The sequence below is a fragment of the Macaca thibetana genome, chromosome 10, assembly GCF_024542745.1.
Source record: "Macaca thibetana thibetana isolate TM-01 chromosome 10, ASM2454274v1, whole genome shotgun sequence".
Classification (NCBI taxonomy): Eukaryota; Metazoa; Chordata; class Mammalia; order Primates; family Cercopithecidae; genus Macaca; species Macaca thibetana.
Window position 1 is genome coordinate 4,183,408 of NC_065587.1, and position 19,281 is coordinate 4,202,688.

Genomic DNA, 19,281 nt, shown 5'->3' on the forward strand with positions numbered 1-19,281 from the left:
GTGCCACACACACATAGGCTCACTACCATGCTCTGGCCTGTTGCCAGGTGAACCCACAAGGCCGTGTGGACCAGCCTTGACATGAGAGCACTGGTAACCACGGACGGGGCACCCAGACAACAGCCCTTCTGGCAAAGGCACCGACTGGTCCAGAGCATGGAAGAGACCCCCGCTGGGCACAACACCCAGACGGGAGTGACCTACCCACTCGGGTCCTAAGCCCCTGCCTGTCACAAACGGGGGCTCCATGTGGTTCACAAGTGACTGGCTCTGGACACACAGGAGCGTAATAACAAGAATTCCACCATAGTGTCAGCTGTGAAAACCACACGTGGCAGGGTCGCTGGCAGGAACTCTGGGACTCATCTGCCTGGCGCTGTCTTACTGGTAAGTGGCCCCTTACTAGCGAGATGTCACCTCATGGCAGGGTGACTTCAGTGAATCCTCTGTGCCTCAGTTTCCACATCTGGACAACAGGGAGGACACAGGTGGGGAGAGAGGCTCAAGAGCGATACACCAAGTGGGGCCAGGCCTGCGAGCCCCTCCTATGAGAATCTCTGCCATTCTTACTGCTGCAGAGCCCAAAGCCCAGCAAGCCGGGCACGCCTGGCCAAGGCCAGGGGACACGAGAGTCCACTGCCCCACCTCCCTCCTGGACACACAAACCAACCAGAACAAACGGAAGATTTCAGAGTCCTTCCAAAAACTCTGAAAAAGTCTGAGCTACCCATTGGGAACGCAAGGGACGCGTTCACTGAAATAATTACAATTTTCTCAGAACATTTCACTCCTCTTCCCCTGAGACTCTCCTTTACCCCACGGGGGAAAGGCCCCCATGCCCCCAGCCCCTGTGGAGCAACCTTGAGTGCCAGCTTAGCAGGGCCGCAAGGGAGGCTCAAACGCAGGGGCAGAGGCTGTGCCGGGACCACCCAGCCCAAAGAGCCACGCCGGAGCCACAGCTGCCCAGGGTTCGCGTCCAGCAATGGAGCCGGCATGGGTCTTCATCAGACCCAGCTCCTGGGCAAGACAACATCCCTCATCTCAGCCACCCCTGACCCAGCTTGTCCCATCCCCTCCAAGCGCTTTCTGGTACTCACGTAAGAAGTGTTTTTCCAATAAGGCAATTTCCAGGTGACCTTTGATCTCATTCAGTCGATCAAACTCTGTCCGGTTAAAGTCCTGGACTCCTGTGGCCATGATGAGGGTCCCTGGACCAGCCTAGAAGAAAAACACCGAAAGCTCAGAGGGGCCACCTGTGGCACCCTGGGTCTGCACCACTCGGTTCCCCCAGGGGTGCCCGGGGCCCCAGGATGGCAGCAGTGGCATGGGAAAGGGACCAGTAGCTGCAGTCTCTGGACATGGGGACGACGCAACAGTCAGATGGGGCGATGGAGCCCCCAGCGTAAGACCCGTGTCTGTCCACCCAGCCTGCTCTGCTAGGGGCAGGGATAGCTCAGACAACGTGAGCCCCTGTAAGGTTGACTTTAAGAAACATCTTAAAAATGGAAACTGGAGGAGTGGCGCTTCGTCTCTTGATGGTTGTGATTCCGATCTCCTCGGGCTGCAGACAGGAGAAAACCCTGGAACTGTGCTGGCCCCGTGTGCCCGGCTGGCCATGCCAGAGACAGGCCCTCACATCTGAGTGGAGGCTGGGGGGTGCCTCCACGAGCCACACAGAGTAGATCGGAGAGACTGGCCCCCGGGCGGAAGGGTCTGCTGGAACCGAAGTGAGCAAACTCCAAACAGTGGCCTCGTCATTCTGTCTGCTCCACGAACACCCCACCTCACAGCCCCAGCGAGCCACAGCAAACTCCAAACAGGGGCCTCGTCGTCCTGTCTGCTCCACGAACACCCCACCTCACAGCCCCAGCGAGCCACAGCAAACTCCAAACAGGGGCCTCGTCAACCCGTCTGCTCCACAAAAACCCCAGCTCACAGCCCCAGCGAGCCAGGACGGGCTCGAGTTACAGGCCACCGCTGCCGGATGCCTGGAGCCCAGGGGCTGGGCACAGGCAGCCGCTGCACATCTTGCTGATGGGACAGAAAGCAGGGACCACGCCTGGCACAGCCAGGCCTGCCTGGGCCCCACACTGGACGCCACACAGTCACCCTCCACGTTGCATCCTGCCAAGGATCTGGTGAGAGACAGCACACGAGTGAGTGCCCCACCACAGGAGGGCAGGGACCCGATTTCTCCACCTGGGTCCCCAGACCTCCTCCTCCAGAGCCAGGTAATGGATGTGCAGCTTCGACAGGGCCACCCGGAGCAGCACTGCAACGGCTCCTTACACATGTATCACCCACGCTGTGGCCATAGCCCAGGAAGAAACCAGCAGCTTCTGGGCGGGGCACTCTGGTTGTGGCTGCCCTATTCTGGGTGCCCGACCTCCCACACTTTCAGCTACTCGGCTGCTGGGCAAGACTTCCCAGGGGGTGAGCGGAGGCAGGGTGATTCCATCTGTCCTGCCCGCTGGAGGGACCCTGTGGGTGCTGCTTGGGGTCTATCCCAACACTGACAGATGAGGAACACGGGACGCCTGCTCCGGGAGGCCAGCGGAGCCCAGGTGCTGGGAGCTGGGATCCCACAAGCACCCGTCCAGGACAGAAACTCCAAAAGAGTCCCGAGGAGGTCACACAACCCCACCTGTGCTCCAGCTGACGCAGCAGCGGACATGGGTCTGGGGCTCCAAGCTGACCCTGGAAGCTCACGACGCAGGTGCCAACAGACTAGGACCCCAGCTGGGGCCCCAGGACAGACACCGGGGGCTAAACATCCCCATGAAGGTGGCTCTGACATAGGCAGCCTGGAAAAGGTTCACCTCAGTGGGCAGGGGCCTGGGTGCCCCCACTCGCAGCCAGGAGGAGGCACACTGCAAAGCCTGCAGCCAGACCCCCTGCACTGCCCTGGGCTGTTTCTCTCCAGTCCTCATCTTTCAGACACAGACCCTGGCGCGTTTCAGACAGAATGAGAACGTGCCTAGGACCTGCTCCAGAGTCATGCAGTGGCCGGGGGCAGGGCCAGGGAGGACACGGCCACCCAGGACAGGAGTGGCCAGGGATCGGGGCAGGGAGAACATGGCCACCCAGGACAGGAGTGGCCAGGGATCAGGGCAGGGAGGACACGGCCACCCAGGACAGGAGTGGCCGGGTGGGGGCAGGGAGGACACGGCTCCCCGGGACAGGAGTGGCCGGGGGAGGAGGCAGGGAGGACACGGCCATCCAGGACAGGAGTGGCGGGGGGGGGGGCAGGGAGGACACGGCTCCCCAGCACAGGAGTAGCCAGGGGTGGTACCAACCATGAAGGGACAAAGGGCACTTGGGCTCCCAGCCCGCTGCTCTCTAGTTTAAGTGTGTGGAATGTTTTGAATGTTTTCTATTATGATTTCTCTTTTTTTTTTTTGAGACGGTGAAGTCTCACTCTATCGCCCAGGCTGGAGTGCAGTGACGTGATCTCGGCTCACTGCAACCTCCACCTCCCAGATTCAAGCAATTCTCCTGCCTCAGCCTCCCAAGTAGCTGGGATTACAGGCGCCTGCCACCATACCTGGCTAATTTTTTTTTGTATTTTTAGTAGAGATGGGGTTTCACCATGTTGCCCAGGCTGGTCTTGAACTCCTAGCCTCAGGTGATCCACCTGCCTTGGCCTCCCAAAGTGCTGGGATTTCAGGCGTGAGTCATTGTGCCCAGCTCATTATGAATACTTTTAAAGATCTCAAACACAGAAACTGCGGGCCACGCGCTATGTGCTTGCCCTGACCCACTTGCCCCCACGTGCCTCGGGCAGTTCCGGGACCCCTGACCGAGGACCGAGGACCGAGGACCAGGCTGGCACCTGGCTCCTGCCTTTGCCCCTTCTCCTGCCATTCGCCCACCCTCGCTCCTGCACAGCTGGGCACGCCCTCTGCCCCTTCGCTGAGTCTGCCTTGGGCTGGCTTTTGGACATGCACACTGATCGCTTCCTCTCCTCTGTCTCCCCTTCCTTAGGTTTCTTATCTACGTAGCTTCCAGAAGTGTCTCGCCATTTTCCTTGCATTTGAGTCAAACCTAGCCACCCTGCCCCCAGCGGTTGCAAGGCAAGGTCAGAGACAGGAACGTGCCTGTCGCAAGGAGCAGGAGGTCATAAACACTGAGCTGAAATGAGACCCAGCCGCCGGGAACCTCTGCAGCCTCGCTCCCCACGGAGGGAACCCACCACGCTCCCCACCGAGGGAACCCGCCACGCTCCCCCTGCCCTCAGCAGGGCCCACCTGCAAGAGACATTTTCCAAATACTTTGCTTCCTCTTTCTGTTGACAATGCCTCCCTGCAGGTGCAGAGGACAGGTGTGTGCCTGGGGCCAGCGGGCTTGTTCACCCTCAACTGTCTGCTGAGAGCATGGGCACCCAAGGGTGAGCCTGGCCAGAGGGTGGCCCAGGAGTAACGTGGCCCACACAGGATGCTGGAGGCCTGGCCTGGGAGACCTCAGTGCTTATCATGAATTTTCTAACCAGGGAGATAGCCTAAACAACAACCAAGGACCCCAAGTCCCAGCCCCACGCTGAGGACAGAAAACACCCCCTGTACAGCTGGGACCCCCGGAGCCCACCCAGCCCGCCTCCTGCCTGCACCCCATGGACACCCTGCTCAGAACTAGGGGTTGCCTCTCCCACACGGATCCCTCCTGGGATCCTCTCAGGTGATGCTGGAGAGAGAGGACCCCTTTCCTCTTGGTGACAAGGCAGGCTGGGGTCCCCAGGAAGCCAGTGGCCTTGGCCGCCTCCACCTGGGGACTCCGGTTGGCAGCAGTGGCAAGGACATCGACCCGTGGAGAAAGCAGAGCCGGCCAGAGCCCCCAGCTGCTGGGCTCCCGGGCCAGGAGCAGCCTTCATCACGAAGCCCCTGAAACAGCCCCACACAGCCAGCCCTTCCCTGGGGCAGACGTGAGCAAAGGCTGCTTGGAAGTCAGGGACGAAGACAGGGCGGGCATCCATGTCGCCTCATCCAAGTCCCCACCTTCACTAGGTGGGGGGCTCCCCAGGGAGGGCAGGACAGGGAGCCATACTTTAAACAGCTCTACTGCCACGGGAAACGTCCCAGCGCCCCAACTCCAAACAGTACCCACCTGGGACAAGGAGGACAGACAATGCTGGCACTGGGGGCAGGGGAGGAAGGCCCACGGGTGGGCAGAGGGATGGAACCAGAGCAGCTGGGGGCCCCCTGGCTTCTGAGGAGCCTGGGCTGTGGCACACTTTCGGGGAGGCCTGGGGAAAACAGTTGGGCCATGCCACCCTTTTCTAGCACGTCAGCCCGGGCAGGGCTGCTTCCCGGAGGCTGAGGAGCTGGAGAGGAGCTTGGAGGCTCCCATCTGCCTCTGCCCACTCAGCCCTGCAAATAAGTGTGCTCTTCCCTCCCCATCCCCATCCCCACCGGGCGGGGGGCTGTGTGGGGCTCCACAACCGGCATGTGGCAAGGGGCCAGAGGCCTGCATGAAAAAGCTCTGCCCAGTGCAGAGGCGGAAAATTCAACTCCGTCACGCCCAGCACCCTCCCCAGCAAGCACAGGCAGCGTTGTGCGGGTGACCTGGCTCCATCCACATGCACCAACCCTGTCTCCAACAGCTGCTCCAGGCCCACGAGGGCTGGGTCCTATGGCCTCCACCCAGTCCTGGGATTCCGCAGCCCAGTTGGGAGCCACCTGGACACCAGGGTGGTGAGGACTGGCTCTGTGGGACTCACCAATGGACAAGGGGCCCCCTATTGGGACACAAGACCCTGGGGTGCTGCCCTGAAATGCTGGGGTCTGAATCCTTCTGCAAGCCCTGTGGGGCTCTCCAGCTGACCCCTTCTCAGACCTCCGGAGGAGCCACCCTGAGCTGGAGTCAGAGGCCTGGACTCGGAGCCCCAGGGGTGCAGGACACCAAGGCTGTGGCTGCCACCATAAAACCAGAGTGCCGGGCCCGGCCATTTCTCAGTTCTCCGGCTTTTCTAAAACTGTTTTCTCCAACTGTTGCCTCAACTGAAACCTGCAGCCCTCTCAAGATGGGGCATGCGTCTTCTGGGGACGTCTCCCATCTCCTGCCTCCTGGTCGGGGGTCACCCCAGACGCTGCCCAGCCCTAAGCGTGCCCACCTCCTCCTCGCCACCTCTCCTTCCAGCCGGCACTGGCCACACAGTCACCTGTCTCTTCCGCCTTTACCTCCCCTTCCCAGCCCAGCCTCCTGGGCCCCCAAGCCCATCCAGGGCCCCTCCAACCTTCCCCGCCGAAGCAGGTCTGAGTTCTACTCTCAGCCACTTTGTCCCAGGACACAAACAGCCCACAACGAAAGGAAGCAGGAGTGAAGGTGAGCACACCTGGAGGACATGGTGCTCGGTGACAGCAGCCAGAGACGAAAAGACACAGGCTGTGAGGTTCCACCCATCCCCCGTCCCCAGGAGATGTCCCCAGAGAGGAAAGGACACAGGCTGTGAGGTTCCACCCATCCCCCGTCCCCAGGAGATGTCCCCAGAGAGGAAAGGACACAGGCTGTGAGGTTCCACCCATCCCCCGTCCCCAGGAGACGTCCCCAGGAGACGAAAGGACACAACCTGTGAGGTTCCACCCATCCCCCGTCCCCAGGAGACGTCCCCAGGAGACGAAAGGACACAACCTGTGAGGTTCCACCCATCCCCAGTCCCCAAGAGTCACAATCAGAGACAGGAGGCGGAATGCAGGCTGGCAGACTGCCAGGGTGGGGCAAGGAGGAATTCCCCCCAGGGAGCTGGCGTGTGACACATCCTGGGCCTCAGTCTGGGATGAGGAAAGGTTCTGGAGGTGGAGGTGGCGATGGCAGCACAACAGAGGGCATGTGCTCCATGCCCCGAACCACATGCTGACAGTGAAAATGACAACGGTGCATTCTAAGCTCTGTATTTTACCACAACAAGTAAAAAGAATGAAGCCTACATGTGTGCAAAGATGAACAACTTCCTGCATAAAAAAAGCCATGCGACCTACAGAGACTCGGCACTGCCGTCTCGCCCCTCAGGGCGGCAGAGGGAAAAGCCTGAGAACACCACGGAGGACAGGGTGGGGGCACACGGCCCTCGGGGAGCTATGGAGGGCACACCACAGAAGCCGGGGTGGGGGCAAACGGCCCTTGTGGGGCTATGGAGGGCACACTGCATAGGCCGGGGTGGGGGCACACAGTCCTCGTGGGGCTATGGAGGGCACACCATGGAGGCCGGGGTGAGGGCACACAGCCCTCGTGGGGCTACGGAGGGTACACCATGGAGGCCGGGGTGAGGGCACACAGCCCTCGTGGGGCTATGGAGGGCATACCACGGAGGCGAGGGTGGGGGCACACGGCCCTCATGGGGCTATGGAGGGTACACCACACAGCTGCCAGGACCACCACACAGGCACACTCGGTCCAGCACTTCCACCAAGGGTGTCGCAGCCCACGTGGGCACCAGGCTGCCAGGAGTGATGGACGCTAAGAGCCACAAGCACCTGCGATCCCTCAGTGGGGACAGATTCGCTGAAGGGACAACATTCCAGGGCGAAATCCTGAGCCGCTGCCAAGAGTGAGGCTGTTTGGGGTCCCCCACGGAAGAGCTCCTGGAGCATTGGGAGAGGCGGTCAGAGCACCCCAGGTTGCAGGACGGGCTCCTGTCTGAATCTGCCCCTCCAGGGAAACCCTCAGACCCTACCGGTGGGCACAGAGGATGGCACAGCTGCACGGGAGAATACGGTGGATCCTGGAAAAGGGAAACCTCGGGTCCCTGCATGGCCCAGCGAGACCGTGTGGAAACACGTGCACACAAAAACTCAATCACAGGCATTCAGCCTTAATCATCACAGTCCAAGAGTGGGAACCGCCCAGGTGCCCACAACAGATCAATGAATAAAGACAACAGGCAGGGCATGGTGGCTCACGCCTGTAATCCCAGCACTTTAGGAGGCCGAGGCGGGTGGATTGCCTGAGCTCAGGAGTTCAAGACCAGCCTGGGCAACATGGCGAAATCCCATCTCTACTAAAAATACAAAATATTAGCTGGACATGGTGGTGTGTGCCTGTAGTCTCAGCTCAGCTACTCGGGAGGCTGAGGTACGAGAATCGTTTGAACCTGGGAGGTGGAGGTTGCAGTGAGCCGAGATCACACCACTACACTCCAGCCTGGGTGACAGAGTGAGACTCTGTCTCAAAAAAAAAAAAAAAAGAGAAGAAAAAAGAAAAAGAAAATGTGGCTGGACCATATGACTAAACAGGTTCAGCCATAAAAAAGCAGGCGGCACCAATGCACACTGCAGCATGGATGAACCTCGAGTCCCTTATGCAAGCAAAGAAGAGACACGCGAGGCCACGTGTTATATGAGATGTCCCAAACGGGCAAATCCACAGACAGAAAGCAGGCTGGCGGCTGGCGGGGCTGGGGGCCGAGGGAAATGGGAGTGACTGCTGAAGGAATGGGGTGTCTCTCAGGTGCTAAAAACCTTCTAAAACTGTAGTAATTTAGGTCGCACAGCATTATGAATACACTACTAATAGAAATCCCTGAATCGCACACTTTTAGTGGGTGAACTGTATACTGGGTGGGAACATCTCGATCAAGCTGTTATAAAACCAACCCCCAAGGTCTCTGTGCCTGAGACCAGATCTCAGGATGTTTCTGGGAGGCTGCATGTCCGAAGAAGTCTGATGAGAGGAGGGCTTGAAGGAGCAGGGCAACGCTGCACAGCCCCCCACCCGGGGAGCCTCGTGAGCCTGGCCCGGAGCAGCGTCTACATGCTACAGGAATGAGGCCTTGCAAAGGAGCCCTGGAACTGGGAGGAGGGTTTAGCGAATCAATATTTCACAGTCATTAATAATTACAGCTCCCTGCAAGCTAACCACAAGCAAGATGCCAGCCATGCACGTTTCACTTAGTATCTCACTGAATCCTTAAAGCAGGCCTGGGGGTGGACGAGACTGCTGTCCTCCTTAAAAGCTGAGGACACTGAGGCTCAGGTCCAGGTTAAACAGCTAAGGGGCTCAGCCTGGTCTCGGCGGTCAGCGCCTGACCTCCATTCAGCATGATGCCCCAAGCAGGGCCCTGCTTGCCCACACTGGGAATCTCCTGGGATTCCGGACAGCCGAGTCCCTGCGGTGGTTTCTCCCTGCAGCCCCTCATAGCCTTGAGGAAGGGGGGCCCCAGTCCACAGGCTGACCTTGCCCTGGCCTCTGCAGCATGTGACCCTCCTCGGCGGGCTCCCTCTCAACTCAACATGCCCCCTCAAGACTCCTTATGCCTCGTGGACCACCACCTGCCCACCAGAGCTGGTCGAGACCACGGCCTGCCTCTCCTGTGACCCCAGCAACTCCACCAGCACCATACCCTCTGCCACCCCCAGGAGGCACATTCTCCAGGCTACTCCCCAGACAATCACCCTGGAGCAGCCAGCTCTGACAGTGACCCTCCCCCGCAGGGGCTCCCTGATGCCCCCCAAATCCAGATATTCTGCCCCAGGTGAAGACCCTCACAATCCTGCAGCCCTACCTCCTGCTGATCCAACCAGACCAACACCTGCAACCCTGCACCTGACCCTCACTCCAGCCCTCCAGCTCACCCACCACGGCATGTCCAGGACCACAGCAACCCCAGGGAAAGGCTCTCCCCCGATAACAGCCTTGGCAAGCAAAGCCATCCAAACACGGGACACCAAATCACAGTCCCAGAATAAACACCCACGAGTTCTCCCAATTCCTCACCTCAATAGGAGCCCCAGGGCTGGACCAATGTTCCCCTGATAGCCACAGAAGCCAGGCCTGGTCCTGGAGGCACCGCACCTCCAGAGTCACCTCCTGCGCAAACCTCGCCTTCCACCAACACCAAAGCCCCGGCCTGCCACACAGCACAAGGCCCCGGCACTGGTACCAGAACCTTCCGGCAGCCCAGTCCCACTATGCTAGCAGCTCTACGCAGAGACCACCCCTGGCAGGAGGCCCTTGGCCAGGCTGGCTGTTGGACCATCCCAGGGAGGGGCAGCACCAGGTGCCAGTTCCCAAGTTCTTCCATGACAGTAGCTGTGACCTGCACCAAAACGCCATGGGCGGGTACTGCTAGACTGTGTGGCCCGCCAAGGCCTCATGGCTGGTCAATGGCTGGGGAGGATCCCCGGAGGCCAGGCCCTGGAGACCCTCTGCACCACCCACTCCTCCCATGCCAGCCCCACCCGCCCCTCAGACACCATGCACACTCTCCGTCGGTCTCTGACCAGCCTGGGCAGGACACGAATCTGCCTGAGTCCACGCTTGGCCCGGCCAGAGGACAGGGATGAAACCCCAGCCCACACCGGGGGACAAGGACAGGTACTCACAGGGTGCCTCAGGCGGGAGGGCCGCTACCTAGACAGCGCCTGGAGCAGGAAAGACCGACGGCGGAGAGGGAGCTGGGGAAACAGCCCCACTCCGGCCTTTGCGTGGGATCCCTGTCACCCCTCCCTGTTGAGCTTGGAACCATGTGTGTGTGGGGAGGGAGATTTTTGTTTCCGAGACACCCACCACTCAGCACAAAGACCACCATCGGAGAATCGTGGCCCACGCCCTCCGTGCCAGCCCCAGCCAGAGGCGGATGAGACACAGCTCTCTGGTGAGGGCAGGCCCCTGCCATTCTGCCACATAACCCACACAAGGGCAGACACCCCGCCAGGGTCCCGGTCCACTCCCAGGACCAACCACGACCTTTGCCCAGGGACGGCCAATCCCGCAGGCTGGGCGCTCCATGCTCTGTGGTGATGCCCCAGGAAGCCAAGCGGCCGCCTCTACTGATTGGGCAGCGTCGAGAGAGCAGCAGCAGCAGTAAATTATTCATTCCTGCTGAGAGCAACGCACAGTCACTGTCCTGCTATAAAGCATTAGCAACGCGAGGAGCCAGGGGAGGCCGGCGCTCCCAGGCCACACCGGGAAAGAAGACCTGGCTCAGGGGATGGGAGAGGAAACCAGCCGGACATGGTGGGTGCACACCGGGAGGTGCTAGAGGCCACGCTGGGCCAGAGGAGGGGCCGCAGGGAACCCAGCCCACCATGCTACAGGACCCGACCCGCCCCCCCACCAAATGCAAGTTTCCGCAAGGCAGGGCCCAATCCTGCCTGGCTCCCGCCTGGCTCCCACCCAGGCCCCAGGGCCTAACTGAGGTGCTCCATGGGTATTTGCTGTCCCCCCAGCCGGCCACAGGCCCAGTCCTGACTCCGCGTGGCTGATGAGGGCCCAGCCTGGGCTCAGCCAGCTTTGGGGGCTGGAACGTGCACCTCGGCTTGACCAGAAGACAAGCCAGGCACCAGCAGCTTCCAGACAGTGCGCGCCCTGCTGCATCCGCATGTCAACGGTCCCAGGGCCAGGCCGAGGCTTCCATGTCACAAGTGCGTGAGAAATCTGCCACCCACCCAGAAAAGCCAGTGAGGAAAACCAGTGCAGTTGCTGATCAGACCTGGGAACACAGAAGGCTCGGCCTGGCAGCACCCCGGCCCCATGAGGTCTGCAGGGGTCGGGGGCAGGTGAGTGGAGAGTCAGGCCCAGTCCGTCTCTGACCAGCACGGGCAGGACACGAATCTGCCTGAGTTCACGCGCGGCCCAGCCACAGAGGACGGGGACGGCACCCCAGCCCACACCGGGGGACGAGGACAGGTACTCACAGGGTCCCTCAGCTCCTCGCTGTCCCGGGGCGAGGTCCGCGGCACCTTCAGGGGGATCTCGTCGCTGCATTCAGTGTCCGAGGCATTTGGAGACTCCGCTAGATCGAGGAAGTCATCTCTCTTGTGACCTCTGAACCTGATTTTGTCCAACCTCCTTAGCATGTTCAGCACTGAGCTCCTCTGCTTCACCCTAACATGACGCTCGGGCTCCCTGCAAGAGAGGGGCATGGTCACTCTCCGCTCGCCACCGTCCCTCCCACACACACCTCCAAGCCCCACGACCCAGCTCCCACACGCAGGGCACGACTAGTCCAGCTTTCCAAAGAAACCCCTACCCAGAGACCCTCGCCCTGCACCCACCAGGTGGGGTCCTCGGCCACCCCACCCAGCCCAGCCTGGTCAGCACTGAGCTGCGTCCTTGCCTCCCACCAAGCAAGACCCCCGGCTTCCAGCAGGCAGAAGGAAGCCAGGGTTCTCAGCCCGGCTCAGCGGGGCGGTGTGCAGGCACAAGGGAAGAATGCTGCTCTGGAATTGGGAAGGAGGGCCAGCCATGCTGAAAAGTTGCCTAACGAACCATCAAGAACGTGGTCAACGCGACGGCCACACACACCACCAGGACGGCAGCCAGCACAGCGCCAGGACGGCAGCCACGCCTGGAAACCAGCAGATGTGTGTGCTAGGGATGCCTTGGTTGACTCTCTGCTGGACCGAGGGAACTTGGCCTCATGTCCGTCTCGCCTGCTCCACCTGGCCCCAGCTCCCAGGACTCCGCCCACACTGCTCCCTCTGCCTAAAGCATGTTCCTACTCGCCACGCAACCAGGTTTGTACTCTGAGACACATTCCGATCGCACCACCTCCCAGAAGCCCTCCCAGAGACAGCAGGCCCAGGCACCCGCAGCCAGCTGTGCCTCCTGTCCCAGCCCCCATGCCTGCCTCCCACTCCAATCAACACAGAGGCCAGGTCACATCGAGGTGCGAGTCACTGTGTGCTGCGTGAGGACACCTGTAATTCACACACACCGGGTGCCAAAGGGCGGATATGCCATGGGATGTTGCTCCCCACATCGCTGCCCCAACTGGCCAGCAACACCAAGGCACCCCCTAAAACCTGGGGGCCAGGGTCAGTGGCCCACAGGAGGGACCAGCTAGGCAGGGAGAGGACGGCACGCAGCTCCATGGCCTGGAAGCCTCTCCCAAAACCCCATCCCCAACTTGTGCAAGGCGCCTGGGTCCCCGTGGGAGGCCTGCTCTGCGCATGCCTGGGCTGAAAGCCTGTCCTGCCACGGACCAGTTTTCTGAGCTGAATTTTTTGCCTCTGAACCTTTTCAGTAAGGCATACCAGTAAGGTTACCAGTAAGGCAAAGGTATCCGGGAATTCAAGAAGACAGGGCGACTGGGTCAGGCGCCAGGAGAGATGGGCGGGGAGAGATCCCTGGCGGGGGCATTTCCCGAACTTCCTGCTTGGGGCGGGCAGCATGGCAGGGAAGCACTGACAGCAAGGTCAGGTCCAGCCCTGATGTGCCCACCCTGCCTCCCAAGCCTCCTCCGCTCTACTCGGCATCACAGTTTGTGGCAAGAAATCTCACTCACAGTGAGGACCGAAGATGTAGAACGCACCAGAACCCGCTCTGAGCCACAGAGCCGCGGAGGCTCCCGGCATGTGAGGGGAGGGGAAGCCCTTCTGGGATGCTTGAGTATCCCTGCTGCAAAACCCACAGGACACAGGCTCTACGGGGAACTGTCCTGCTGCCCAACGCCCCCTGGAAGCTGGGAGGACCCCAGGAGGGGGCTGTGGGTGATGGGGAGGTAGCAACCGCTGCTCATAGCCCAGGTTGGGGGGGCAAGAGTCAGCCATTTGGAAAAGTTTCCAATATAGGAGCTACAAATTGCAGAAGGACTAAAGGTTCAGTAAACTTAAAAACACACAAACCAAAAGAAAAGAGAACAGCTGGGTGCAGTGGCTCATGCCTGTAATCCCAGTACTTTGGGAGGCTGAGGCAGGTGGATCACGAGGTCAGGAGATCGAGACCATCTGGCCAATATGGTGAAACCCCGTGTCTACTAAAAATACAAACATTAGCCAGGCGTGGTGGTGGGCGCCTGTAGTCCCAGCTACTCAGGAGGCTGAGGCAGAGGATTCGCCTGAACCCAGGAGGTGGAGGCTGCAGTGAGCCAAGATCGCACCATTGTACTCCAGCCTGGGCAACAGAGTGAGACTCTGTCAAAAAAAAAAAAAAAAAAAAAAAAAAAGAAAGAAAAAAGAAAGGAAACTTAGTAGCTATCAAATCCCTAGAGAAGAGAAGATGGTAGTCTATATTAAGAAACTGAGAAAAAAGCCACAAAGTAAAAAAATCTAACAGGCAACCAGGCAAAAGTAAAAAGCTCTCACTTGTAAAACAGTAAAAAATTTCAAAATATGCTATAAAACAAGGAATATAAGTAGCAAATATGATAGATAAAGGATTAATATCCATGTTACAGGACTGCTTGACTAGGCCAGGTGCAGTGGCTCGCACCTGTAATCCCAGGATTTTGTGAGGCCGAGGCGAGTGGATCACTTGAGGTCAGGAGTTCGAAACCAGCCTGGTCGACATGGTGAAACCCCGTCTCTGCTAGAAATACAAAAATTAGCTAGCAAGGTGATGTGCGCCTATAAGCCTAGCTACTCAGGAGGATAAGAGAGGAGAATGGCTTGAACCCAGGAGGTGGAGGTTGCAGTGGTCCGAGATGGCGCCACTGCGCTCCAGCCTGGGCGACAGAACAAGACTCCATTAAAAAAAAAAAAAAGGGCAGCCTGACAACGTAGTCATCGTAGGAAAAATGACAAGACCACCTCCTAATGTGTGAAAACCTTCAAGCTCACTAGAAAGGAAACTAGGCCGGCGGTGGCTCACGCCTATAATCCCAGCACTTTGGGAGGCCGAGGTGGGCGGATCATGAGGTCAGGAGATCAAGATCATCCTGGTTAACACAGCAAAACCCTGTCTCTACTAAAAATACAAAAAAATTAGTTGGGCCTGTAGTCCCAGCTACTGGGGAGGCTGAGGCAGGAGAATTGCTTGAACCTGGGAGGCGGAGCTTGCAGTGAGCAAAGATCGCGCCACTGCACTCCAGCCTGGGCGACAGAGCAAGACACCATCTCAAAAAAAAAAAAAAAGAAAGGAAACAAAAGCTAACCTGGACTGCGGAATGTGACAGAGCAAGCACACAGACGCCCCCTGAACCGGCAAATCCGCACCTCAGTACAGGGACCCTAGGACCAAGCTCAAGAAGCAGCGGCCTGGCGGGGGAAGCACGTCACACACCATCCATCAAGACCAGCAGGGCAGAGGGTCCTGAAACACCCTGGCAGACCCACACAGGACCCTGTCCTTGTGAAGGGACAAAGGTAACTAAAAACGGGACCCTCCCGTGGCCGCTGTTATAGCAAACAGGTGTGTGAAGAGACTGGGGCGCTCTGGGGCCAGGCGTCAGGAATATGGGCTTATGGTGGTCACTAACAATTCTCTCTCCAAATCTCCTAAAATGCCTATTACTTCTTTTCCCACAATATTTTTTGATTATGGTAAAACAGACATAAAATAAATCTTACCAACTTCACCAGTTTTTTTTTTTGTTTTTTTTTTTTTTTTGTCTTTGTCACCCAGGCTTTTTTTTTTTTAAGAGACGCCTCCCGGGGAGTCTCGCTCTGTCGCCCAGGCTAGTTTTTTGTATTTTTTGGAGTGCAGTGGCACGATCTCGGCTCACTGTAAGCTCCGCCTCCCGGGTTCATGCCAGTTCTCCTGCCTCAGCCTCAGTGGCCGATCTCGGCTCAGCTGGGTTCACGCCATTCTCCTGCCCCACAGGCAGCTGGGACCACAGGCACCCACCACCACTCCCGGCTAATTTTTTGTATATTTAGTAGAGACGGTGTTTCACTGTGTTAGCCAGGATGGTCTCGATCTCCTGACCTCATGATCCACCCGCCTCAGCCTCCCAAAGTGCTGGGATTACAGGTGTGAGCCACCGCACCCGGCCCAACTTCACCAGTTTTTAGTGTCCAGCTCCGTGGCATAAATTACATCTGTCATGCTGCACAGCTGCCTCCAGACTCATCTTGTCTAACTGAAACTCTGCTCACTGAACAGGAACTCCCATGCCCTCCCCAAGCCCCTGGTAACCACCATTTTTACTGCTTTTTAATGTTTAAAAAGGAAGGATGAACAGGCTAGGGTAAGTGTAGCAATGTAAAACTTACTTCCTTCCATTTTCAAAAAGCCCAGTGAGTCCTCCTCCTGGGAGCACAGCTGAGAGGGAGGGGGCGGGCAACCCGGGCACTGAGGCCCACAGGCCCTGGGTAAGGCACCGAGCTGGCCTCCACCCAAGGAAAACGGGGGCCACGCTCGGACACGCACAGAGCTCTTGGCAGAGGACGGCCCCCTTGTCTGGGAGGCTCTAATTCCAGCCTTCCCAATCACCTCAGGCAAGCAAATGAGGCACTGAGAGAGGGGACAAAAGCCCTGAGTGTCCCGCCTGTCACCATCAGAATGCAACGCGTGCCCTGCCACAGTGTCCGGCTACTCTTCAGTCCACTCTCCCAACCACCGGCTCAGCCCCAAACCCAGGATCCTCCTGCTGGATGGCTCACAGCGGCCCTTGGGGAGGGCATCCACACATCAGGGTCCTAGAGGACTCTGCTCTCAGCCCCACTGACCTCACCACCCTCCTCACCCAACTCCCTGGGTCCACCAAAAAGACAGACTTTTCAAGCTTCAGTCAGTTAAGAATCAAACTCCATGTCATGACACATGTCACGACACACCGCCAGGGACGGGCCCTCCACGACACACCGCCAGGGATGGCCCCGGGCTACGCTTCCAGCCTGTGCCTGTGCCGGGCTGGGGGTGTCCTCCACAGCCACATGCGCAGCCCCCACACTGTGTTGAAGAGTGCTCCACTCTACACCAGGGTGACTTCATCTCAATGACATCTGCAAAGAACCATTTCCAAGTAAGGTGGGGTCCAAAGGTACCAGGGGGACATGAATTTTGGGGGAGGATGCTGTTACCCAGCACACCCCCAACTTACAGATGCAGAAACCAAGGCCCGTCTACACACTGACCACAGCTCCAGGCTGCACCTCAGGCCAGACCCGGGTCTCCCCATGCTGCCCACCTGCGTCTCACCTGCACCTTCCATCCCGCGCGCTGCAACCGCACATCCCCCACCAGACGGCCCCTGCCCTCCCTACTTCCAGCTGCCCACGGTCCACGGCCCCTGGAGGAAGCCCAGCTCCTCAGCCTGCAGCCCAGCCACTCTCCCCAGAACCGGCCCCTCCACCTGCACCTACAGGCCCACCCCCAGCAGCCCAGGGCCCCTGCGACTCCGAGCCATGTGGCCCTCTCAGACTGGCCTCCTTTCCCCCCGACCTATCAGGTTCTGAGAGGCTCCTTCTCTTGCCGCCCCCTTGACGACACCAGGTTCTCAGGAGGCCTCCGCCCTTCCTCACCGGACCCTGCACCCCGGGCTGTGCAGGTGCTCTCCCAGTGGGTCAGCCTGCACTGGCCTTGGGAGAGAGCCTGCCTTTCAAGATCGAGATGGCTCCGAAGAGCACATGGTACCCGGGACCACTGCCCCAGAGAGTGGCAGCTTTTCCCAAGGCTGGAGCTTCCACTAAGATGAGACCTACCATGTCCCCCTGCCCCCTGCCCCCTGCCCCTACCTCCATCCGTCTCAGATACATCCAGAAACACTCTTGCACTGTGGCTCCTCCAGATCCTGGCCCAGAACCAGGATGTACTGTGAGGACCAGGAACCACAGTCTCCAAGCCGCCTAACACCAGCAGGCACAGAGAGGGTGGTGCCTGCTGCCCTGGAGCCTGGAGGACCCCAGTCCTGTGCAGCAGAGCAGGGCAGCAGGGCTCACCATGGCTGTCCAGGCTCTCCCAGGATCCCCCAGGCTCAGGGCAGCGCCCGGCCAGGCTCCCGGCCCTCTCTGCAAGCAGGACGGAATTGGGCCAGCCAGCCCTGGAACACAAAAGCATGCTGCTCTGGAAACCGCTGAATTGCTTCTGGTCACACAAAGGCGACAGTGTCTAGAGAACCCTGGACTTGGAAACCACAAAGGACTTTATTTCCCCCTCCCCAGCCCAAAATTCGGAAAAAAAAAAAAAAAAAAAAAAAAAAAGTGGTTCCTGGTCTCTGGCGCTTGCCCTGAGCTGTGTCTCCCTCACACCATCTCCCCTGCTAAAGTTCCTCTCTAAGTTCTGGGTCCCTGGATCATAGTGACCTCCACATCAGGGCCCAGCTGCCAGCGCGCCCTTCATCCCCTTATTATCTGGCGGCTCTCCCACTGATCCTGGGATAAACAGCATCCGCTTTCCCACAGCCGCCAGCCCTCCTAAGCCACGTCCCTGGAGGACTCACAGATGTTGAACAAAACAGGCACACCACCCCCGCCCCCACTGCATGGGCTCCAGCCCCCGCCTGGCCCTCCTCCAAGTCTCAGTCCCCTGGGGAAGGTAGCCCCTAAACCTCACTGTCAGAAGAGCCTGGGATGGAGGTTAGACCAGCAGCTGGACAGTCAACCTGGACAGCTGGAGAAGATGTGAGGATGGGGCAGCCGGCAGATGCCAAGGCTTTGCAGAGTGAACAGGAGGACCGGGGACGGGGGCCAGCAAAGAAGGCCTGGTTCTACCAATACCCCAACGCCAGCCAGGCACTGGGACTCAGGCCTGTAATCCCAGCACTTTGAGAGGCTGAGGTGGGCAACACAGTGGCACAAAAAGTGAAATAAGAACACCAGCCAGCGCGGTGGTGCGTGCCTATAGTCCCAGTTGCTCAGAAGGCTGAGGCAGGAGGATCGCCTGGGAACCTGGGGGTTTGAGGCTGCAGTGAACCACGATCGTACCACCGCACTCCAACCTGGGTGAGAGCCAGACCTTGTCTCTAAGAACAAAACAAAAACATCCACCCCAGTGCCCCCATGCTTACAGCCACACACTTGCACCTCCCTAACTCCTGATGCAAAGAGAGGCCCAAGGACCCGAGCACACACGCAGCTCCCTGGACCCTTCTGGGGTCCTGAGACTGCAGATCCTGCGCTTCCGGCCCCTGCCCGGCCTTGGCCACTAGGGTTCCAACATCAGCCTCAAGGGGTCAGCTGACATCGGATGACGTGTGTTGCCCCAAACTCAAGGCTTGCCCACGAGTCTCATCCCCTCCCTAGATTCAGGCCTCAGTCCTGCCCGCTGGGCACAGTCAGGCAGCCTCGAATGCTGACATCCATATGTGGGTGTTCAGCTGCTCTCAACCCTCTGCCCCCTGACCTGGCCTCCCTGCAGGCTCCGAGCTGGACAGCTCACTAGTATCTCAACTATGCCATACCTGGCACAGGCTCAGGTCTCAAGGGGCACTCTGATTGGATGGCACCGTGTCCACCAGCTGCCTGGGTGAAACCCTCAAGAGCCCTTGATAGCCTCTTCCTCACTTCACTGCCAACCTGCAGCGCGTGCCGGCCGCCCACCTCCCGACGGGGCTGCACATCTGTCCACCTCTCCCCATGCCCCCAGCCTGGTCCAGGCAGCCGCGTGCCTCCCCTACCCCCAACACCCCAGCCTGGTCCAGGCAGCCGCGTGCCTCCCCTCTCCCCAACACCCCAGCCTGGTCCAGGC

At 59.3% G+C, this 19,281-nt stretch overlaps 1 protein-coding gene across 6 annotated transcripts in view; it reads right to left on the reverse strand.

Annotated features, from left to right (window-relative positions):
- The window catches only part of GRAMD4 (GRAM domain containing 4), a 116,060-nt gene that overhangs the window by 56,001 nt on the left and 40,778 nt on the right, over positions 1–19,281 (reverse strand). For 5 of the 6 annotated variants that reach the window (XM_050805864.1, XM_050805860.1, XM_050805859.1 and 2 more), the window contains exons 2-3: positions 11,628–11,838; positions 1,098–1,218 (exon numbers count right to left, since the gene is read on the reverse strand). In XM_050805864.1, coding sequence (XP_050661821.1) covers positions 1,098–1,218; positions 11,628–11,838 — 332 coding nt within the window. Of the gene's footprint in view, positions 1–1,097; positions 1,219–11,627; positions 11,839–17,330; positions 17,521–19,281 lie in introns of those variants that run through there. The other variant, XM_050805861.1, reaches the window with a different exon arrangement.